This window comes from Plectropomus leopardus, chromosome 6 (assembly GCF_008729295.1).
Source record: "Plectropomus leopardus isolate mb chromosome 6, YSFRI_Pleo_2.0, whole genome shotgun sequence".
NCBI classification, from domain to species: Eukaryota; Metazoa; Chordata; class Actinopteri; order Perciformes; family Serranidae; genus Plectropomus; species Plectropomus leopardus.
In genome coordinates this window covers 4,482,533-4,507,336 of record NC_056468.1, presented here as the reverse complement: position 1 = coordinate 4,507,336, position 24,804 = coordinate 4,482,533, and the positions used below count along the sequence as shown (strand labels likewise).

At 39.3% G+C, this 24,804-nt stretch overlaps 1 protein-coding gene across 3 annotated transcripts in view; it reads right to left on the bottom strand.

The window, feature by feature from the left end:
- abca2 (ATP-binding cassette, sub-family A (ABC1), member 2) overlaps positions 1-24,804 on the bottom strand; it is an 86,521-nt gene that overhangs the window by 8,988 nt on the left and 52,729 nt on the right. For all 3 annotated transcript variants that reach the window (XM_042488847.1, XM_042488849.1, XM_042488848.1), the window contains 26 exons: positions 24,070-24,260; positions 23,803-23,953; positions 23,481-23,685; positions 23,228-23,392; positions 21,520-21,700; positions 21,007-21,219; positions 18,691-18,887; positions 16,739-16,912; positions 15,603-15,799; positions 13,645-13,765; positions 13,146-13,436; positions 11,493-11,714; positions 10,194-10,296; positions 9,486-9,811; positions 8,700-8,913; positions 7,991-8,096; positions 7,797-7,908; positions 7,554-7,614; positions 6,826-7,000; positions 6,483-6,598; positions 4,968-5,115; positions 4,587-4,710; positions 2,996-3,128; positions 1,916-2,036; positions 1,485-1,663; positions 92-233 (listed from right to left, as the gene is read on the bottom strand). In XM_042488847.1, coding sequence (XP_042344781.1) covers positions 92-233; positions 1,485-1,663; positions 1,916-2,036; positions 2,996-3,128; positions 4,587-4,710; positions 4,968-5,115; positions 6,483-6,598; positions 6,826-7,000; positions 7,554-7,614; positions 7,797-7,908; positions 7,991-8,096; positions 8,700-8,913; positions 9,486-9,811; positions 10,194-10,296; positions 11,493-11,714; positions 13,146-13,436; positions 13,645-13,765; positions 15,603-15,799; positions 16,739-16,912; positions 18,691-18,887; positions 21,007-21,219; positions 21,520-21,700; positions 23,228-23,392; positions 23,481-23,685; positions 23,803-23,953; positions 24,070-24,260 — 4,368 coding nt within the window. The remainder of the gene's footprint in view (positions 1-91; positions 234-1,484; positions 1,664-1,915; positions 2,037-2,995; positions 3,129-4,586; positions 4,711-4,967; positions 5,116-6,482; positions 6,599-6,825; positions 7,001-7,553; positions 7,615-7,796; positions 7,909-7,990; positions 8,097-8,699; positions 8,914-9,485; positions 9,812-10,193; positions 10,297-11,492; positions 11,715-13,145; positions 13,437-13,644; positions 13,766-15,602; positions 15,800-16,738; positions 16,913-18,690; positions 18,888-21,006; positions 21,220-21,519; positions 21,701-23,227; positions 23,393-23,480; positions 23,686-23,802; positions 23,954-24,069; positions 24,261-24,804) is intronic.

Here is a 24,804-nt window from a genome sequence, read left to right as displayed (position 1 = left end):
ACTGTCAGTCTGTGATGCTCACACACATGTGGAAAGACAAGTATATATATGTGTGTATGTGTGTGTGTGTGTGTGTGTGTGTGAGACCAACCCTATCCTGGTCTTTCCAAGGAATGCCACGGAGGCGAGTGTAAAGCTCCAAATGTTCCCTGGCTGTCAGGTCGTCAAACAGAGCATCAAACTGTGGACAGTAGCCGATACTCTGCTGCACACGCAACAGGTCCTTCAGGATACTGCGCGCACACACACACACACACACACACACACACACACACACACACACACACACACACACACACACACACACACACACACACACACACACACACACAATGTTCCTATGACTTTCAGGATGCTGGAACCTGGCTTTGCTCCCATTCAGCCACAATAGCATTACTGAGCTCCAACACTCATGCTGGGTGATACAACCTGGCTCTGCTAAAACCACTCACCACTCCACTGACAGTACTTTGTAACATCTTCCATTATCAAGCTTGCAGAAGGTGATTTTGAGCAGAAAATAGTGTTTGAGAGGTGTGCAGGTGAGGTTGATTTTAAGTCACCAAATTAAAACATAAACAGTGCTTTCCAGCAGGGGGAGCCAACATTTTCTCGAGGCACTGAATAACAGTAATTTGTCAATTAATTTATATTTATATAATAAAAAAATAAAACGTGATAATAAGTAAAATGTATACTGGATGAATAAAAATGACAATTTATAGGAAAAAAACACAGAGGCCATTCACCAGACAGCTGGATGGCACCTGTGGCAGCAGCATGATACATAGATGGGCAGCGCTAGTTAAGAATGCAGTTGGACGGAACCAGCTGCATCTGTATGATACACCTCTGGACGGCATCAGGTTGAAACTCTGATGACTTGGGATGAGAACTTGTTGGCGTGATAATGCCCTGTAAGTGTGTCTGAGCAGTTTTGTTATGTTATTGAATATTCTCGTGTGTAAAGATCAGAACAGCACTCCCAATTATAACTCTTTTTACTGCCACGCGGATGTTTCAGGCCAGATGCCCTTCTTCAGTGTGTAGATTTGGCAATATTATGAAGAAAGCCACCAGGTGGGGTTTATTATAAGTCACCACATCAAAACATTAACCGTGCATCTCAGCAGGGGGGAGCCAACATTTTATCAAGGCACAGAATCACTGTAATTTGTCAATTCCTAAGTATTTTCATCATAAATAAAAAAAAATATGTTTACTGGATGAATATAAAAATGCAATTGATAAAAAGCAAGCAAATGAAATCTACTTGTTCAACCCATTAAGAATGAGGGTGTCAAGGTGATGTATCCAGTATGTCTCCCTTTGAAGAAGGATTTTGTCTCTGTTGCCACCTCTCTGTGGTCACCGTCTCATGTACTTAAGCTGTGTGCCACATTATTAAAGTGTGTAGCTACAGATGATTTCTCATCGTTATTTTTATGGATTGACTGTGTCAGATCTGAGAGCAGAACACTGACCTGTTGCTGTTGATGAAGGCCTCTCCTCCAGTGGTGCACTCGTCTCCCGTCAGCATCTTGAAGGTGGAGGTCTTTCCAGCTCCGTTCACTCCCAACAGTCCAAAACACTCACCAGGTCTGACACCCAGACACAGTCGGTCCACCGCCAAGATACGACCCATCTTCCTGGATTTATACACCTGAACAAATATACATACACATTCAATGACCATGCCGGTGTTTTAGTAAGTTCAAGCTCCTTAACCACAAATCATGTGTTTCTCTTGCATAACTGCAGTTTTAACTTTAGGTGAATTTACTCTACTGGCATAGCTGGATAAATAAAGGTTTAATGTTTGAGTAAAATGTGCACCAATTGTGTGCAAACTTCTGTGAAAACAAACTGTATCGTCGAAAGGTTTTCTAAGTGGTGATAAGCCGGCTGTCAAAACCTTTGTCAGGTTCTCAATTTTCAGCATGTCGTTGTCGGCGTCTCCTCGCAGCACTCTTCGTCTCTCACAGGCCACGTCCACATCATCATCATCTATAGGCTGGCAGCTGACTGGCACCCTCCTGGACACATACAACTGCTTTCAGTTATGTCTTTGGTGTTCCTGTTTACCCATAAAATGTCCACTGTGTAGTGATATCCTACACCCTTTTATTCTTCTTCTTATTTTTTTTATTATTATTTATTTATTTTTTTAACTTCATTATTTTTTAATTGCACTGACAAGTCTCATGAAATATTGTATCAAGCTTTTATATGTACACATGATCTCTCCCAAATTGTTAATAGTTCCTAAATTTCATTTAATAAAAAAGACCTCAACAGCAAGGGAAATTAAACAATTACTACTATATTAATGTATGCTCTGCACCATAAAATGCTGTCCAGAAAAATAAAGAATTAAAAAAGTGATATCCTACATTTCCTAAAATGCTCTGAACCCTTTGAAACCTGACAAACTGTCAATCATCAGCTTAACTTAAAATTACCCAAAAATGAGCAAGAAATTAGTCAAAAGTTACAAGAAAAGTACCTAAAAATAGCATAAATTAATTACTTTATAATTCTATTAATTCTCTGTCTTGTTTTTCTTTTGCAAATTTTTTTTTGTATTTTTGAAAAGTAGCTCATTGCCTTTTCCTCAAATCAATTTGTTGACGTTTCAGAGGTTTAAATGCTTGTGAAAAGCGTCTGGATGCAGCGCAAGAAAACTGTTTTCGATCCAGGTTTCAAAGGGTTAAACAGTATTTGTTTATGTCCCTAGGAGAGGGACAGCAAATTAAATGACTCTTTCACTCTGAGAGTCAGTCATCTGTCAATCATCACTCCAACTGCAAACAGAACATTGCTGAGGTTGTATTGCATCAGGATCAGTTTCCTTCTACTGTGGTTGGTGCAGCTGGTGTCTGTACCTAGCACACACACACACACGCCCACACACACACACACCCACACACACACCCACACACACACCCACACCCACACCCACAGCCACACACACACACACACACACACCACTCACGGGGGTTTCCTGAGGAAGTTGTACTGGCAGAGGATGGTGATAAGGAAGCCAACAAAGCCTTCAACTGTCATGGCGACAAGTCCTCGAGTCACGATGTCCCACTCAAATGGAGACTTCATCTTGTCAAACTGGCCTGAAAGCACATGTTCACAACAACGTCTTACTTTACAATAAACAAAATTACAGAGTAAAACAAGTACAGGTCAGCTGTGTTTACTTTAAAGCATAAGACTTTGTACTGACAACAAATGTTACGAAAAGATTCAAACCAATAATGAATGTTGCCCTCTAACAAGTGTTGTTATTGCAAAGCCGGATTTATCGTAAGTTCAATTGCTGTTTAACACATGCTGTGGTTTATCTGAACTCAGTGAATCACACTGTGCCGCTTCTTACATAAGCATCAAGTGTAGATTACTCCACCACTGAAAATAGTCCCCAACAAATTTACTCTTAATCTCTGTAAACAAGTATTTGCATATGATTGTAGAATCTATAGATATTGAACCACATTTGGGTATCACTCTGGTTTTCATTTGTAGTGCGAGTAGTATTCACCAAGAAGATGTGAGACGCAGGTGAACAGTCTGAGTGGAGAGCAAAAGAGGTGGAACACACTGGCCTAAATGCAATCTCAGACTCCTTGAATTGAGCCTTTTACTTGCATTTTTCACATTTTTTTCTGCATTCACGTGCAAATATAAATTCATACAGAGTAGCGTAGAGTTTCTGGATTTTTTTTTTCCAAAAAAAAAAAGGTTTCTGTTTGAATTCTTCTGAATAAATGTGTTTTATGATTGAAGCACATTCTGTCATTGCAAAGATAGTCTAATGACGTGGCGGTTGAATACATTTTCAACATTTCAAGTTGAAAATACTCAAAATTTAATGAATATCAATGAATTTGATTTAACATGACATTGCAGCATTTTTTATCAAACATTTTTGGTCTGCCTAGCTTATTTTCCCATTCATGACAACCGTGCACAGGATTAATTTTTATATAACTCACCTGTTTATATGTTACTGATTCCACTGTTTTTTTGTCAAGTTGCTTATCGAACTGTAAACAATGAGCGGTGCATAGAGGAGGAAGTCTTGTCCTGAATATCCACTGGCTACACCAGTGTTTTTTTAATACTGGCTGTTGGGTTTCCAGGCTGATGCACTTTTCTTCCTGTTTGACTAACTGTGGTAAACCATTTTAGGAAATGATTAAGCCTTTTAAAAATAAAGCTTTGTATTTGCTTGGCGTTTTTACAGACTTATGTCTTCAGTAGGATCCAGTGGGGTTGAGAGAGTCAAATACAGAGTAGGGAGGTTCAAAAAGAACTAGTAAAAAAATGTGTAGCCTCAAGAGCTGGTAAAAGCGACTGGGCATCTAATTGGGGCTTATATTTTAAGTTTTACAGGATAATAGTGTCTTCTTTTTGTTCATTTACAAGCACATGCTTTAACTGTGCTTTTTACATTTTTATCAAAAGAGGAACTGTGAGAGAAACTCCAAAGATTCCTCTAGGATTCAGAGTTTTGAGCTGTTATATTCTGTTCACTTAGTCTCCTCATGCATTCTGTGTGATGAGTAGTGTACCTATTTTGGCGTAGTATTCGTTGATGTACTCGTTGTAGGCCATCTCCATCAGACCATGGCCCAGGTTGTAGTTGGGGAAGATGAGGAAACAGGACTTCAGGTAACTGTTGACTTTTTTTAGATCCTGGAGGAGATGAAAAGAGTAAAGAAATAAACAACGTCTCATAACAAGGCTCCATACTCATTTTATAGGATTTATTTTTCGATTCATTATCTTAATCGTGGCAAATATGTGGCAGAGATGATGAGTCTGACTGCAACATCTAATCTGTATTTTTGCTGCAGTGTGAGAATAAAGTGTTGACATCTGACATGAGGGGTTAAATCCTCGCAGTATGTTTGACAGGCTGCAGTATTTATAATAACGAGAGTCAGACTGACCTTGTCATGCTCAAAGAGCTGCAGTAGGAAAGTGGCCACAGTTGCAGTGATGCCTATGAAGAGGTTGATGACGATGAGGAACACGTAGGCCGTACTGGGCACCTCGAACCAGAAGGATGCTGGGTACATAATGGGAGTGATGGACCACCTAGGAGAAAGAGTGAAATTACTGAGTACTTCTTAAAGCTTCCAGTCCTGAGAGAAAGATAGAAACTGGAGGGCACTTCCTGACATTTCTCAGGTCAAAACAAAAATGTGGAGATGCAGAAACTGAATTTATGTTTTGTTAACCCTTTGAGGAAAGTGACTTAATTTTTTTACAAAAGATGGGAAAAAGGCAATGAGCAGCTTGAGAAGAAATGACTCAAAAATTAGCAAGAAATGAGTAAAAATGACAAGAAAATTGCCTGAAAAATCATAAGAAAATGAAAATGAAAGTAAAATAACAAAAACAAGAAAATGACTTGGAATAAAAGCTAAGGAATAATATTTTCTAAATAATTTTCAATGCATAAACATGATAGTTGTAAATATAATTTGACGGACAGCTAGCTAGCTTATTTTGAATAATCATCAATATCTACTCATTTCTTGAAATTTGTGGGACATTTTTTTCCTAGGTTCTCATTGCGTCATCCCCCCCATGTTGCAATGGTGCATGTAGCTTTTAAAATGTTATAGATCCAATTTTTTAGGAACCTGCACCAAAACATTATTTCACTGCTCCATTTCGTGTGTTTGCATTCATAATTTGCTAGTTCTCTTTTGTGGGAAAAATATATGAAGTGTTCAATTCAACTTAATTTTATCATTTGTCCCAGAGGGCAATTTGTGGGAGTGTTACAAAAATTATAAAGACAGCAGTTTGGTGAAAGCAGTTGACAGTGACATCTGTTGATAATTGAGAGTAACAGCAACACTTTTTCTTTGCAGACACAAACTGCTGTTTTAACCCTTAAACAGGCACACTGGGAATACATTTTTAAAAAAGTATTTTTTTTTTTTTTTTTAACCACATTTGCTAACTTTTTAGTTGTTTTTCTTTTTTTTGTCAAATATTGCAAGAATAAACAGAAACTGCACCTCAAAATAAAAGCTTTACTGAAAATGTACTGTATTTCAAAATACAGTGTTTTTTTTATTTTGTGTTTTTTTTTTTTTTTTTTTAGAAACTAGGCATGTTTGTGAGTCACTTGTGGTCCATTTGCACTTGGACTTAAGATCCACTTTTGGACCGCAAACACCTAGTTGGGAACCACTGCTCTAATCAATAAGGGGAATAAGAACAAACAACTAACTTTTGGTTCTGCCATTTGATCACAAAAAATGTCAACTATGTTCTACTCAGCTTTTTGTAAAGTTGGAAAACTGAACCGTTAATAGAAGCTGTGAGACCACTACACCCAGAGAATGGCCATACCTTACATTCAAATTCAATCAGTCAGGTTGTTATGCATCAGTCATGCCTGTGTGTGTGTGTGCGTGCGTGTGTGTGTGTGCAGTCATATGTCTCACCCGTAGAGAAGAAAGAGGGAGAGGACAGCGGGGAAGTTAGTTGGGGACGTGTAGGCCGGCAGGTCGAACACAAACAGAATAATAACACAGCATGTGGCAGGTACCAGGTAGTTGAGCTGAGGGCAGATGATGAGAGGAGAGAGTACATGTTCAGACCTGGACACACACATCCACAGCCCTCTACCTGACAGCATCACTCACTCACTCACTCTCTCTCTCACACACACACACACACACTCACTCTCTCTCACACACACACACACACACACACACACACACACACACACACACACACACACACACACACACACACACACACACACACACAGTATGTCCTCCTCACCATGTCCCAGATGTAGTTAGCCAGCCAGTAGATGACCGGATCGCAGCCGCTCACAAACTGCAGGTGTTTGGCTTTGGTGGATTTCTCTGCAACCAGGAAGACCACGAAGCTGGCCGGCACAAAGGACATGGCTACGATAATGAAGATGGCAATCACCACATCTGTCCCCTGGAGCCTGGAGAGACAGGAGGAGACAGGAGACAGGAGGAGAGAGGAGAGAGGAGAGAGAGGAGAGGAGAGGAGAGAAGGATAAGAGAGGAGTAAAAGGAGAGAGGAGACAGGAGGAGAGGAAAAGAGAGAGAAATAAAGATGGGGAGGAAAAGGAAGAAGAGAGGGAAGGGGAGAAGAGGAGAGAAAAGCAGACGAGAGGAAATGAGGAGAGGAGAAAGAAGGAGATGTTGGGAGAGAAGAGGAGAGAAATCCAATAATAAACATCCATCATAATTAACTGATGAATTTCTCCAAAGTGACTTTTTGATCCTGGATTTTTAAAAGGAAAATTGCTCAACTTTTCTTGGAAAATGTTGCTGTTGTTGGAGACCAGCAGAATTAATTATGAAGAAGTGAAGTCCAATGACGACGATGAAACGGTCTAATCACCAGAAATACTTGGCAGACGTCTTCCCAGATCTCAGCTATAAGCATATTTTTTTACTTGTTCTAATAGTGATGATGGCCAAAACTACAAAATAAGCCCCACTAAGTATCAGCACTGCTGAGCAACTTACAGGTAGTCCAGAGAGAGGCTGGCACTGGTTCGATTCATTGGGTGGTTTGTCAGTGTGAAGCCTGAAAAACAAACACACGACAACCTCATTCATGTAGATGATAACTACCACAAGCTAGAGTGGCCAAAATTACACAACGTTATTTCTAGGGGACCTTTCATGCTCATTTTCAGGTCATGCTTAAGTTTTGAGTGGGGAGATACATCCGTGTATATAAGTAATATTGTAATCTGATGTATTTACCGTAGGCAGCAGGGTTGCCCTTGGATGCAGGCAGGTTGGCACGCAGGATGGCGTTGTTGAGGACGTTCAGATATGTTGGCATGCTGTGGTAACCTTTGTTGTTGTACAGGACCTGGACACAAGCAGTCACTTTGTCAGTGGTGGTTTATTCTCCATCTGTGTCCTTGTTGTCCAGGTCAGAGTGCCTGTCTTACCTGAGCTGATCTGCGAACTGCTATCTTGCGAACCATTGGAGGTATCTTTCTCCCAAAGGATGCTGGGATTGATTTCTGGATGTTCCCCACTGTTAAACCACCATATCTATTGAGAACAAAGTAGGGTACAAAATAGAAAACAACAGATGTCAAAAGAATAACACTTCAATCTGTTGCTCAAGAATGATAGTTTTGCATGTCTACTGCAGCGCTAAATAATTAAGTTAATTTTGTTTGAGTGCAGAGGTAAAAGAATAATGCAACATTTTGGAAAATATGCTTATGAGTTGCATGTTTTTTTCTTTTTGCTTTTTGTGTATTCTTGAGGGATGACCAATGCAGTTTATTTTGAGGTTTATTTATTAATTTCTTAATTTATGTGTTTCATATAGATATACATGTTTTTTTCTTTTTGCTTTTTGTGTATTCTTGAGGGATGACCAATGCAGTTTAATAGTACTCGTAACGACTCCTGTCGTAACGAGGCAGATCGTAATAAGATTACATTCTTGTGTTATTAGATTTGTACACTAGAAATCTGTAATGAAAACTGAGCCAAAGCAGTTGCAAAATACTGTAAAAACATTTTTCAAGGTAAGGTTACAACAAAAGTATCATTTCAGTATTGAAAATTAATCCAAACCTCAATTATTGTGTTGACACCAATAAAAGAAAAAAAAGCCCTGAAATGCTCCCACAGCCGTCCTACCTGTGCAGGCGCAGTCTGTCTGATGTGAAGAGCAGATATTCAGAGACGTTCCGGCCTGTGATGTCCACCAGGATGTCACCTGTCACCACCTTCATGAGAGGGGGACGTCCCCCCACCCCGCTGGGGCAAGAGAAGCCTGTCCCCTGCATGGAGCAGGTACAACGCACCGGCTCATGGATGGACAGGGGGAGGGTGGGAGGAGACGTCACAGGCTCTGAGTGCACATAAAGAGGTGTCTTTAACTGCAGATCTTTTCATATTTTGACTTTATTATAGTATTATTATTATATTATTATATTAACAATATCTTGAAGTGTCCAAGTCAAGCTGCAACCTCAGGGAATGAAAATGAAGCCAACACAAAGGTACCAAAAACTAGTTCTGGAGATACTTGCACACAAGAATGAGCCAGAAAAGGTCACAATGATTTTTAACTTTGATCTTTGGCCATCTATATCTAATCAGGCCATCCTTGAGTTTAAGTGGATGTTTGTGCTAAATTTTGAAGAAATTCTCTCAAGGCATTCTGGAGATTTTGTGTTCAAAAGAATAGATGGCCAGACAACCCAAAAACATTGTTGTCTTTCTTCTGTATGCAATAGAATATAGGATTTATTACTGTATTCTGTTCACATTTTATGGCATAGCGTCCCAACCTTTTCGGAACTGAGTTTGTATGTTGAGACATTTCCAGAACAGTTTAGGCTGATATATTTGAAACTGCACACATGTAAGTGGGCTGCACATATGACAGTAGTCATCAGCAGTCTTATGAGATGGACTCACCGCGGACTGTGGTTGGAGGGGCCACTGTGAAGTTCCACAGTCCGTCCTCAAAGCGAGGATCTGGGTCGTCTGATGGTGCTGGTGAAGGAGGTGGGGGTACAAAGTTGGACAGAGGGACCCCCTGAGTGAAGGAGTCCAGACACATGGAGTCAAAGTAGCGGGCAGCCAAGGTTTTGGAGTTGTTGGCACTGGGGTTTAGAGTCTGGGCCAGTTGGTCCAGGGTGCTGTTGAAGGGGGTTTTAAGGACGCAGGTAGCACCCACGCCCGAGGGCAGGCGGAGGGTGTCGATGATCTTCCGTGGGCTGGCATCTGGTGACAGCTTACTCCTGAGAAGGGAGGCCAGCAACACAGAGATCTATTCCAAAATGTTTTTGTCCATTTTGACCTTTTGACTAAACCACTGCTGGGTAATATATGAGCAACTTACAAAACATTGCCCAAATATTTGAAAGAAATTTGTAAAACTGTTCCAAGAGAATCACCTGAAAATAAGTAAAAAAAACAAAAAAAGAAAGAAGTATAAACAAGGAAAGCAAAAATGAATTAAGTGCGGAAATTGAAAAAAAAAAAAAAACAATTAAAAAATATAATTATAAAGGTTCACCCCGTGGCTGCGTGGGTTCTCTCCGGGGTCTCTGGCTTCCTCCCACAGTCCAAGGACATGTATGTATGATACCATTACCATGAACACAATAAATGTCATGTTACCTGTACTGGGGTCTGTCTTCGTTGGCGTAGGGGATGAAGTTGCCTCTCGGTTGGGTATAGTTATGATACTGAGATGGTGATAATATCAGGGGTGGCAAATCTCCTGTAAGACAAGGCAAACAGAATGTTCCTCCTTCTGTTAAGGGCTCCAACATTTACTGACAATCACCTCATTTTTTATTGCTAAGAACACTAACTGTCCGACATATATACTGATGTCAACATTAGGTAAGAGCTTCACATTAGCTAAAACATTTACATTTTTATGATGTTCTCTCATGTTTTTTTTTAATTGTTGCTGATTATTGCTTAAATGCTTAGATTTATCAAAGCTGAACTTGTCGATATTTCTAAATTAACAATGAATCAGATTACTATTAATGGGTCACGTGAAAGGTAGCAGTCAAAGGTACAAACCCACTGAAAATGACCATCCACTCTGCAGTTCCTCTCAGCTCTACAGAGCCTTTTCTGCTTCTCTTGTGCAGAATAGTTTTGTTTTTTTAAAATTTTTATTTAACTCCCTAATGTCTTCAACAATCCCAAGGCGTGGAAAGTAATAGTGCATTTACTCAAGCTATGTTATACTATCTATTACACCAAGTATCGATTGAAAACGTATATTTAAACTGATATTTATATATCTTTAATTTTTTTTTTTTATCTTTGCACCCCTTGTCTACACATTCTTTTTTTTAACGGTGATTTTATTTTAAATTTTTTAATCATTTTACCTTTTATATCTTATCTCTTTAATTGTGAATCTGTAAGCCTTATTATGTTTTTTATATTTTGTGGCACTTTGAATTGCCCTGCTGTATGAAATCTGCTATACAAATAAAGCTGCCTTGCCTTGCCTTGCCTGTTCTTAAGTACAATAGTGAGGTATTTCATTTTCTATAACTTTACACTCCTTTGTCACTAAATTTCAGAGATAATTTTCTACTTTTAACTCCACTTTTGTTAGTAGTTACTTCAAATTCAGCTTATACTGAGTCATTTTAGTGCTTAAATGAGTCCTTACAGTCTTACTATAATAAACAGATAAATCTGCCTGCCCTTTTTAAAATTAAAATTCTGTTCTAAAATCTTGTTTGTCATAATTCTAGTGTAAGCGAGTGACTTACAACTTCTTCTTTCAAGCTACAAAGAGTCCTTTCTAGAGCATTTTCAAACAAGCTGATTTCCATCAAAAACAGAAACATCCTTACTGTGTTATTCCTGATGCACTTTTAAGAACATTACAACTGTCGAACCCAAATGATATATGGAATATATACCATGGAAGTAAAATCTCACCGATCTCAGGCACAGATAAGGCCACGGTCATGGCCACACAGACGAAGAAGGCAGGCAGGAGGATCTGGGAGAAGAGGCCCTTGGTGTTCCTCTTGGCACAGTGGAACCTCTTGACAATGAGGCCGTGAAACTGACTGAGCTTTAACCACCAACCCTCCAACTTGAAGCTGCCCTGCCCCTCCAGGACCTCTGGCTCCGGGGACGACGGGTTCTCTGCATCCCCTGGAGGTAAAGGAGACATCAGATGAATTTAACAAAATGGAAGAATGAATGAAATGAAAAACACAGTTACAGAGTAACGCATCTCTGTCTGGATGATTCTGTAGGCTTGACAAAACACATTTTGCAGAGCACTGCATGCTTTATTTTGTTCCTCACCGTAGTTAAACTTTATTTATTTATTCAGGAAGTCTCAACAAGATGTTTTTTACAACAGAGATCTGAGGACAAACACATAACATTGCAAAAAAACAACTGAGTCACAGAAAGCGGTAATAACAGATACAGACAAATTATTGCCTTCTGTATGTCAGAGATGGCTTGATGTGGTAGTAAGTCACACACGTACAAGTCATGAGCAAGTCTCAAGAATTATTCTCAAACAAGTCCAAGGTCCCACGTCCCTGATTGTGAAGATCCATGTGGTCAAACATAACCTTTTCAGCTAAAGTTCCACCAGCCAATAAGCCAAAAAGTTTGCTAAAGTGACACATAAACGTACTTTAACGGACATTATGATGTCACAGTTAACTTTCGACCACCAAAATTCAAACACTTCATCCTTAAGTCCACTTGAACATTTGCACCAAATTGGAAGAAATCCCCTCAAGGTGGTCTTGATATATCACGTTCACAAGAATGAGAAAGACCAGGTCACACTGACCTTGATGTTTGACCTTTGACCACCAAATTCTAATTAGCACATTGTTAAGTCCGAATGCACGTTTGTGTCACATCTCCAAAAATTCCCTCATGGATTTTCTGAACATACTGTGTTAACCAGAATGAGACAAACAAGGTCACAGTGATCGTGATCTTTTAGCTATGTTCACCAAAATGTAACCAGTTTATTTTGGAGTCAAAGTGGACGTTGGTGCCAAATTTGAAATAATTCTCTTAGGATGTTCTAAAGATATCACGTTCACGAAAACATTAATGCAAGTACTGAATTTTTAAAAAGTCAAGTTTTTTCAAGTCATCTGTCTCAATTCAAGAATACCAAGTCAAAGTGAAGCCCAGTCTTCATCAGTGTTAGTAAAGTCCTCAAATTTGCAAGGTAAGTCCAACCTGAGTCAAGTCATGTGATCTGAGTCCTCCACTCTACTTTATGTGTGTGTGGCAGCTGTGTCAACATACAGTGCAGATATCCTGAACTGTATGTTTTTTTCTGGTATTCAAGGAAAGACAAGCTCTGCTATAAGAATGCAATTTGATTTTTTTTTTTAATGTGCATTTTTTGTAGGACAATTGGCTATCCAACAAATTTCTAAGTATACTCCTAAGTATGTACAAGTATTACGCTGCACTGTATCGATCAGATCCTGGCGCCCTTGGCTCCTGGCTCCTGGCTCCTTTGCTGCTCTGGTGTTAGCTCAGTAATTAGGATGGAAATTCAGTGTCTGACTAAGCACTTCTGCCATCTGGTTGTCTTACCCCGCAGGCTGGCAGAGTCGGACTCTTGGCCGTTGTCAAAGAGCGGACAGTAATCTCCGTAGAAGTCTGCATAGAGCCCCCCTTCATCCCCCCTCACTGAGCCGATGGACGAGGAGGATTTCAGCGAGGACTGGCTCTGGCTCAGCCTAGAGCACATCACCAGATTACTCAGCTCCACCTCGGGCTTCTCGCTCTCCACAGAAGGGCCCGTCTCAGCCTGTGGCCCCCACAGGCCTCCTGAACCCACTGAGGATTTCCCCACTGAGCTGCCTCCCGGGGACCCCTTCATGTCTGCCAGGGGACGGAGACAGAAGGAGGAGATTATCAACTGAGCCTAGAGCCAAAGGATGAACTCAGATATCTGAAGTCAGAGCTTTCATTCAGACAGTGCTTATTTGGCAGAATTTTGTTGAGAAAGTCATGACTTATTTATGGAAGCTAAAAACTTTGTGGAGGTGTTGAGCTATCTGGACTTAGAAGGCGGAAAACACGGTCCTACCAGCGTCACTGTTCTCCAGAGACTGATCCTCTTCAGATACTTTGAGGAAAACCTCCTCTAAGGTAGTGTCCATCACCCCAAAGCTGGTGAGGGACAGACTGTCCAAACTCTGCTCTAAAGCCTGGAGGAACACACAACACAAGACTATGTCACATCACTGTACAGAGCAGGGGTGTACGAATTTACAGTTCAGTCTGATTAGTCCAGCAGTGGATGAAGTACCTCAAAGTCATATTTGAGTAAGAATACAGATATCTTAACATAAAATGACTTTGGTAGAAACTAACCCATTGAAACCTGAGCACATTGGCTTGATGTCTTTCAAAAACATGGGAAGAAGGTCATGAGCAATGAAAGAAGAAATTACCCAAAAACTAGCAAGAAGTTTGTTAAAAGTACAATAAAATTACCTGAAATTTTGTTTTAAAAAACTGGAAATGACTAGCTTTAAAAGATTTAGAAAGAAAATCTAAATCACCTTATTTGTGAAACATTTATTAACAACTTCCTCATTTCCTTTTTCACGTTTTTGAAATAAAATCACACCAATTTGCTCAGGGTTCAAAGTATTAAAGTCACTTGTTAGAATATTACTTGGGTAAAAGTTTTAAGTATCTGCTATTTACTGTATTTAAGTTTCAAAAGTCGTTTTATCATTTTAATGTTCTTAAGTTTTGAAAGTAAAAATACAAGTAAATGTTAATAATAAAGGAAGCTTTTAGAGTTTTGAGAATTTTGAAGGTTTTTTTTGTAACACACACCACCTTAAAAATGGAACCCACATTACAGTTGACAAACACAATGCTTTTTTTGCAAATTAGAGGATTTACAGAACAAAATCCAGTTTTTCTTTCCCTCCCACTTCGTTATTGGTCTGTATGTCCTCCTGCACAGTTTTTTTCTGTTGTGTGTGCGACATCGGTGCTTTCAACAGTACTGTAAGGGAGTGGAATTGAACGATAGACTGACAGACAGAACATGTCACAAAGTTCAATTCTGCTTTTGACTTTCTTCAAGAGAAGCAAGCCGCAATTGCTGTTTTAGCATGCCTCCCCCCACTGAATTTGACAAAGATCATTCATACGTTTGAAAAATATCTACTGTTCTTTGAGTGCCACATTCTTATGAGTGCTCAAATTCTAATACTTATACCAAAATAGATAATAATATATCATGATTTATTGGGAGAAACCAAGTTATTTTACATAAAATCAGAGCACACCAATATAGCCCCAGTGACATGATCCTTTCTTTCATGACCTCATTTTTCTGCAACTAAAACAATTTGACTGTAAGATTAGCACTCAAATTAGGCTCCTTAGATCATATCCTCAGATAGTTGACTATACTGGGTCACCCCTAGTCCAGTGTATTAACTCTTTAAAACCTGGAGCGACACCACTTTTCCTCTTTGAACGCTTCTCTCAAGTATTTAAACTTTTGAAACCTGAGCAAATTGGTGTGATTTCTTTCAAATAAATGGGGAAAAAAAGGCAATAAGCAACGTGGTAAGACATGTTCCACAAACTGCAAGAAATTAGTAGATTTAGAAAATTATAGGGAAATATGTCTAGGGAAAAAATAAAAAAGCTAGGAAAATTATATTTCTTTAAAATTATAATAGGATTATATTTGCCTTTAAAAAACAAACAAACAACAACTTTCTTTCCTTTTTTTAAAAACTCTTTTTTCAGGCAATATTCTTGTGCTTTTTTATTAATTTCTTGCTCATTTTGGGGGCATTTCAATGCCCACTGCCTGTTGCCTCATGATTTTAAAAGAAATCAAGCCAATTTGCTCAGGTGTCAAAGGGTTAAAAACATTGCCAAGATTCAAATAACACTACACGCTGGGCAATATGGTGTGTAATTTACCGCCATGATTAAATGTTACATATACAATTCTTATTTTAGGTACACCTGTGTCCTCACAGAGACCCTCTTGTTAATCTTGTGTACCTGGAACAGCCTCTCGAAGCAGCCCTTCTTGACGGCCTCGGAGGGCAGGACATAGGACAGCTCAGTGTTGGAGTCGGACACCAGCAGGCAGGACGCCACAAACTGGCGAATAAACTGGGTGACGCGAGCTTCTGAGCAGGGTGACAGAGAGGAGGATGGAGACAGAGAGGACGGAGGCTGCAGCTGGCTGCCCTGACCTGGAGGATTAGAGGAAACACAACATGATGGACGAAGCAGCAGGGGAGGACAGGGTGGTGAAAGGGAAATAGAGAAGAGTATTGATTTATGCTTTTTTAGCAGAGTAATACTGTGACATTTTATTGTCAAAAACAATTACAACACGAAATACACACAGTCTTCTCATAGTCGTAATATAAATCTCAATTCATGTTGAGCTAAGCACTTGGAAAATCAAAGATTAAAGCACCCTGTCCTTAACATTTTCTACTATCAAGCTTACTGTAAACCTGTCAATGACCTCCAGTCCAACCAGGGTTCCTACAGCTTAAGGCAAGTTAGATTTAAGACTTTTTAAGACTTTTTTAAATGCCTCTGGGAATGCATTTTAAGACAAAATTTCTGATAATCAAAAGTGAAGAATGACAATTTTATTTTGTCCAAATGTTTAGAGTGACATAAAACATGGAAAGTCTTTGTACTAATGAAAAAGTCTGTGTAAAACTTATTAGCATCAAATTAAAAAAGACCTTTTTTAAGTGAAACACATGAAAGACAATGAATATTTTATATTATCATGAAAGTATCTTTCAGGTGTACCAACTAAAGAGGGAAATATCTGGCACTTCTGTCCAACTTTCTTGGCAATTTTGTGTTCTTCACTCTGAATGTGAGATTTGTATGATGGGTTTGAGAAAAGGAATTTATTAGATTATTAAACAAAAAAATTGATATTACCAAATATTTTGAGATTTTACAATACAGCATCAGGAATGTCTGAGCATTTTTAATACTTTGGAAAGATTCGTTTAAGTCATTTTAATACTAATTAAGGCCTTGGTTTTAGATTCATGAATTCAATGCTTTTTAAGACTTTTTAAGGATCCATGGAGACCCTGAGTCTGACAGTCATCTTAACAGGTGGGCAAACTGAAAAGAAGAGCAAAAGGCGCACACACCTCTGCCCTCACTCTGCTTTTTCACCAGTGTCAGCTTGTATCCGTCTCCGTAGGTGCTCTTCAGGAAGAGTGGCGAGCCGCAGCACTTGAGTTTCCCATGTGAGATGATGGCGATGCGATCTCCCAGGAGGTCGGCCTCATCCATGTGGTGGGTGGACAGCAGAATGGTGCGGCCTGCAGCAGAGGAACACACACTTACATACATATACAGTACATACAGCAGCTCGTTTGCACCACAATTGAAACAAAAAATCAAAAAAAGGGCAGGATCTGTGACAATAACTTCAAAAATAATATAAAAGCGATCATTGCATTTCCAGAATTTTTTACTTTTCACAGCAGTCAAGGAATCAAAACTCACATTTGACAATGTGACAACAATTACCAGAGTTATCCATGACACCTTTTATATTCTTAAAAACAAGTTTTTAGTTGAGTATGTGAGTCTGACCCCAGGCAGCCTCATCCTGCGCAGTGATGCAAAGGAAGCCAAGGAAATCTTTGATGTGCAAAAGATACTGTATGACTGAGGGGTATGGCTTAATAAAGCAGATGCCTGAAGTGAAGACTACCGAAGTCCTGAGAGGCAAGGGAAAAACTAGAATTACTGCCTTGTGGTTATATCCCTCCGTGCATCTGTCAAGTTGCACTAACACTATCCATTTCTGTGAAAACTTGGATGTTTCAGCACAGAAGATCTCTCTACAATCAGCAGTTTTAATATGGACACCCCATATTAGTGTCATCAATTCAATATCTGACCAAATGTTTCCCTTTCTGTTTCTGAGATATGATGCTGACCTTTCACCTTATAGATATAAAATGTCATCACTTCATAATTTTACCCTACAATAGCACTGAGAAATCGGGTTATTCATATTCCACATATACACCCCAGCTTCTTTCGGAGTTCTTCAGCTAACATATTCAGGTTTCTCACAAATGGTTGTTGCTGTTTACATGCTAAAACTCATAAAGATAATATTCCAAAAACCCAATGATGAACATGTTATTCGTGTCCATGTAAACGTACTTAATATTGTAAAATTTTGTGATGTTCTGGAGCAAAAAACCTTGATCTTTGATCTTAAACCATCAAAGTCTTATCACTTTGTTTGAGTCCAAGTGGTTGTTTGTACCAACTTCGATGCAACTCCCTTAAAGCCTACTTGCGATATCACATCTGCAAGAATGAGAAGGAGTCAAAGTCACTATGACATTCACCTTTGACCTATGACTGAAATCTAATCTTTTTACCGTTAAGTCCAAATGAACATTTGAGCCAAATTTGTAGAAAATCCCTCAAGGTGTTTGTGTAAAATTGTGTTAAATAGAGTGAGACAGAGGAGGTCACGTACCTTGACTTTGACCACCAAAATCTAATCTTTACCGTTAAGTCCAAATGAACATTTGAGCAAAATTTGAAGAAAATCCCTCAAGGTGTTTGTGTAATTCTATGTTTACAAGAATGAGACAGACTAGGTCACAGGGACCTTGACCTTCAACCTCAGTTCATTGCTGAGTCATAGTGGACATTTTTGCCAAATTTGGAAAAATTCTTGAGATATTGTGTTTGAGAATGGGACTTATGTATAGACAGATGGAAGAATGGACAACAAAAATGAATGCCTCTGGCCATGATAGCCACCTGTACAAAGGCATAAATTTGTTTTGTTTTTTTGTAGGCAATTATCTCCTAGTTGATAATATCTCATACATAGGAGATAAACTTAGGTCATTGCCTGCAAAAAAATATTTTTTCACCTTGCTTTTGAGGGCATTAAAAAATGTTATGTTGAAGAATGTACAGCTAATTACAGTAAAAGAAATTTAACATTTGACTACCACAACTTCTTTTCATCCAAACAACCCTGGACTGCAATAAGAACTTTTTGAAAGTAGTTGTTAAAACCAGAGGACATCCCTGCATTAGGCTCTGAGTCTCCACTCACCCTGTTTGTACTTGAGGATTAGGTCCCAGATGGCCCTGCGAGCGTAGGGGTCAACCCCAGCTGTAGGTTCATCCAGGATGACAGCTCTGGAGCCGCCAACAAAGGCGATGGCCACAGACAGCTTTCTCTTCATCCCGCCGGACAGAGTCTGAACCAAGCTGTGACGCTTGTTGGACAACTCCAGGTCGACAATCATCCTGAAAAAAAAAAAACCCACCCACCCACACACACACACACACACACACACACACACACAGCAAAGAGGTGGAGGTCATTCAACTGTCAATAACAGTCTCTATCACTATAGTTATAAGGTATCTTCTATCTATTTTTTTTAACTTTATTTTAGACACAGGTCGATGTCAGTATAGTGTCAGTAAAAAACATCGCTGCAGGAACTGACAGCAGCTTAAGAGCAATTGAAAAATGGCAAAAGGGGAAGCAGCTGGAAACAGTTAACAAATGTAAGCAGTTATAGTGTCTGAGAAGTGAAACTGAGAGCAGCAGAGTGTTGATGCCATGCTTAGCTGTTGTGCTAATGTGATGTGCAAAGTGCTCATCACTTTTAAACTTTTTATTTATCACCTCTTATAGAGGAAGTGCTGAGTTCATTAACGATTATCATGTGTTTTTGCTGGGAAATAGAAAAAGAGTCCTGCTCCATTTGAAGGCCCGTGCTTCTTTTTGAGAACACATTGAATGAATCGCGAAGAACAGAACTCAAACACAGACACTCTGGCTGTCTCTATTGTTTGTTTATAGAGACAATTTCAGGCCTAGCTTTTGTTGTTTGGTATTTTTTAATTGTCTAAAACTAATAAAAATACTAAGTGCATAAGATCATAAATGTGTGTAGTAAGATTGCAGGCTAACAATAACTTAGTGTCACACTGCTTTATAAGAGCCAGTTGGTAAGAAAAGGGCGAATGAAAGTCAGTAATGGATCAAATCCTCTTTTTAAATAGTTGGAAGATATGAAATCATTTTGTTATTATACTTGTGTATATTTGTGTGGGCTTGCATTTTGCTGATGTCTTTAAATACTTAGCTATTAGAGTTAACTTTCTTTATTTGTAATCAGGGTCCAAGAACCAACTGTAAGGACTATTGTTCTGAATTTTATTTTTATACTTAAAGCTAGTTTTTAGGAGGCTTGCAGTGTTCAAATACTAATAAAACATGCTGAAAATAGATATCTGATATAGTTCTCGTACTCAGGAGTGGCAAAGTGGCTCGATACCTTACAGTTTTTAAAGTGAAATCCCCCACCTTTAAATTTTGTGTAGATGTCTGAAATTTGCAAGTTATATGAATGTATCATCAAACAAACAAAAATCCCTTTTGTAAGTGTACTCGAAACCCATCAGGGGAATTTGCTGTGTAGTTTTAGTGGGGTTTTTTTTTTGCTATTTCCAGGCTCTGTATTTGAATTAACTTCACAGAGTGAATTAATCACAAAAACTTCAAATTTGATCAGTACAGTGATAAATCAATAAAAAGTTTTTAAATTTTTAAATTTTGGGGAATGTTTTGAAGTTGTTGTGACTTAAATGTACATTGTCCAATCTGCCTTATATTTCTCAGGCTTGATAAGAGTCCAGGCCTGAGGACATCTACATGTGAATACTGAGTAAATGTAATGCTCTCATCATTTGATTTACATACATTTTACGCTGTATGGTCCATAACTGATGTACAGCAACATAATGCATATTAGCTCTTCCCACCAGCACCCTAGACACAATTTGTCTGATAGCTAAAGGCAAAGAATGAATCCCCACAAACTAAACGAATTACCCTTTGAAACCTGGACTGACATCACTTTTCTTGTGTTCCTTTCAGACACCTTTCACAGGTATTTGAACTTATGAACCCTGAGCAAATTGGTGCGATTTCTTTCAAAAACATGCGAGAAAAGCCGATGAGAAACTTGGCAAATGTCCCACAATTGCATACATTTGTGGATTTAGAAAATCATTTTTAAAAAGCTAGGAAAAATTGTAATGGAAAAAAGGAAAAAGCTAAGGAAAAACTATATTACTAATGATTATTGTAACATATTTAAAATGAAGTTAAAAATGATTACAATTTTAGGCACCTTTTTCTGGGTTATTTCCTGGTTTTATTTATTCATTGTCAAACTTATTTTTATTGAATTTTAAGTTAATTTTTTACTAATTTCTTGATATTTTGTTTGGGGGGCATTTCTTTTTTTTTTTGTTGCTTATTGGCCTCTTCCCATGTTTTTGAAAAGAAATCAAACCAATTCGCTCAGCGTCCAAAGGTTTAACTAAAATGCAGCAGACTTGTACTGACTTGTCCATCTCCTTGCGTATGTCTTCCTCAGCCATGCCTTTGAGTCTGGAGTAGAACCACAGGTGCTCCTCCACACTCAGCTTGTCAAACAGGACGTTGTGCTGCGGACACATGCCCAGGTTCTGGCGAATACGCTCCATCTCCGTGCGGATGTCATGACCGTATATTGTGGCAGAGCCAGAGGTGGGCGGAAACAAGCCCGTCAGGATGGACCTGTGACAATCGTATGAAGGAAGTCAGTGGAAGTAGCACTGATGAAACAGACAGTCAATTCAAGCAAGATTTGTTGGTTGCACACCTAAATGGATTAGATCTAGTGCTGCGTATTTAGGTTTTCTGCATTAATAGGTATCGTCAAGCCAGCAGGAGGCAGGAGATTAAAAAAACTCCATATATTATGTAATAATTACATATAACTATAAATTATACATCAGCATTTCAACTGATCTTCAGTGTAGACTATGGTCATCATATACATTCATACACACACATAAACACACATGTCCCCCTCACATGGTTGTGGTCTTGCCAGCGCCATTGTGTCCCAGGAAGGAGACCACCTGGTTTTCATGGAGGTTGAGGCTCAGTTTGTTGAGGGCCAGTTTGCTGCCGGTCTTGTAGACTTTGGTCAGTTTGTCGATACACACCACCAGCGACAGGTGGCTCGGCTCCTCCTCTATGCCTCGCATCTCCTCTGAGGTCACAGAGAGAAATATGTGGCATATAAAAGATACTGCTTAAATATAAATATAACCTTTTTCTATGATCTTATTGTGGCATGTTTTTAACTCTCTCCTCTCTGTTGGTCAGCTGCTGTGGGCCTGAGGTGGCAGCCCAGTCCCTGGTTGTGGTGTTTTCATATTTTGGGGTTTTTTTTTAGTGTGCGGTGTCATGGGTGGTTTGTTTAAAGACCCCTTTCCTCCTTTCTGATTCCCTGCCGATAAGCCCAAGCCCTATCCGTATTCCCTTTCCTGCCTAAATGCTAATTTTATTATCATATCATTATTGTCAAATACTGGTGTCACAACATTTTAGCTTTCTGTTTAATTATTTTAACTTTTTTTTTGTTAAATAAATGTCTTTTTTTAAAACTGAAAAAAAAAGTCTTTCGCCCCTTGGTTTTCGATGAACCTGTGTGACCTTGCTAATTCAAAATTTAGCTTTAGAATTTTTTGAGGTGACGTTGGCAACAATTCTGATCTCTTGCTCACGCTGCATTATTCTACTTTTTTTTCATGGTACTCTCACTCACCTGTTGCTTTTGTACTAGCCTTAACTACTTTTTTTTATCAAGAACATTTTTGATTAAATTTTAATAAGTTTGCATGCTGTATACAAGAGTTACAAAACTTTACAGAGCATACACAAGACAGACCACAGCATGAAATCAAATTATAATCCTCCCCCATTCCACTAACCCCCAAAATAACAATAAAAATGCTATATGAGCTGGAGGTCAGGTTTGATATTGAAAGAGAGAAAAGGGGTTGCTTATGTAAAAAGGCAGTTTCAAAATAATGTAGTACACTGACAGCACACTGACTGTGGGCAACAAAGACAAGCAATAAACACATCATCATCAGTTTGACTGAGAGCTCTGGAAGTATTGCAGAAAAGGTCCCCACACCTTTTGGAATTTCTTATCCGAGTGACAAACTGAGAAGCGTAAATTGAGCAAAGAGGCAACAGTGGATGTACGGCATTGGGTTGGAGTCAGGTGTACATTGTCCTCTCCGGTGGTGCCAAAGAGGGCAACCAGAGGACTGGGATGCAGGTCAGAACTGAGGATTGAGGATAAGGTTTGAAAAACTTTCTTCCAGTATTTTTAAAGGCTCGGACACATTCAAAACATGTTAATAAGGGAGGCCTCATCTGTTGCACATCTGTCACAGCAGGGGTTAACATCTGGATAGAAACGCAAAAGTCTGACTTTAGCTAGATGGGCTCTGTGCGGCAGTAACTTTTTGATATAAATGTGACTTTTGAAGAGACCGTTAGGACAGAATAACAGTAAGTTATTTAGGATACAAGATTAGGAAGTACAGCTCAACTACAACTTTAAATGAACAGCTTTAGCACCCTAATTCTGCCGCAGTATGTAAATTCATAAGTTTAGACAACCGTGTGTTCAAGTTTGACCTGGTTAAGTGCATCTATAGAATATGAGAATCTTGTCCAAAGGCTGTCTTCATAAGGCCTGATTTATTATTCCTGTCCGTACCAGATCTGCGCTGATCCATAGCACATGCCTGATCCTCCTCCATCACACTGAGCCTGGCAGCTCCGCCCCCACACCACGGCCAATCCCAGGTCTCCACACGTCCGCTGCCTGACCAATAGGACTTCTGCAGGGGGAAGTACCATGGGCGGGGCAGCCCATACATTCCTATAAGAGAGAGAAACCACATCTTATCTTATCTATCTGATATGATATGAACAGGACGGTGGTGATACGGAGGGCAGTGATTTCATACCTGGATGCACGGCCTCTATGTACCAAGTGAGCACGCCATAAACACCGGCATCAATGATGAGCATCATCATGGACAGTCCCAGGTTAAAATCATCGCCTTCGACTGGTGATTGGCTGATGGTCCGCCACTGGATGCCAACACCTGCTACCTCATACAGTGCAAAATACTTGGAGCCGAGCCCGAAGGCTGTGGTGGACATCAGAGACTGGAGGGGAAACATGGGAAACGAAAATGTACTACAGTGACAGCACAAGGAGATTATTTTACAAAACGCACCATAAATGTAGTTCGACTCAATGAAAAGGTGGGAAAAAAGTCTTACAGCAATGCACTTCTCAAAGGCAGTGATCTTATCATGGGCCACCTCCTCTCTGATGGCCACGTACATGTAGGGCACATAGCTGAGGAAGTAGATGATTCCTCCACAGGCTGAAGCCAGCTTGGCCTTAGAGTAGATCACTGACACCAAAAAACTGAAACACAAAGTGGAGAAACATGTATACAGCTACATGGATATAAACAGTAAAATATATACAATATGTATACACAAATTCGGATTTATAGCAAGTTTCATGGAGCCAGATCTCACCAGAACATGATGGTGGCCACAGCGTAGATGGTGAGGAAGAGCCAGATGATGAAGGGGTCGCTGTGGAGCAACACCCGGCCATACTTCAGGATGGCTGTCAGAGCAGTGACGGAGATGGACAGCTGGACGAAGCCGGTGATGAACCAGGCCACCCAGTGGACAGCGTTGTTCAGACCCATCATCTTCATCACCTGAGGATGTGGCATGATGATAACATACATTGTCCTACAGCCTCTTTAGAAACACGTTCCACAGTAGACTTGTTTGTTTATTCAGTGGTGCTACAGACATTTCAACTCTTCAGTGTAACATCTAAGCTTTTGATATACAAACTGTGGCTCTCAGCCTTGAGTCCATTCCAATTAAAAGTACTCAATGTAGTCAAAAAATGAAAAAAAAAAAAGAAAAAAAGAAAAGAAGTTTTAAAAAACTGTTCTCATGTTTGAGAAGCTGGAACCATTAAATGAAAATAAACAATTATCAAAATAGTTCCAGATTAATTATCTAATCGATCAACTAATCATTTCAACTGCACTTTTTCATATTTCCGTATGGTTTGTATTCAAAACCATTATTTGTTCTAGTACCTAAAGTTACGAAGCGATTGTAGTGGAATAAAAGGTGCAATATTTTCCTCTAAAGAGTAGTGGATTAGTGGAGTAATGGGGAATTACTCTCAAACATAATAATCTAAATATGATTATATGATATGATATATGGATTTGTTTATTGTTG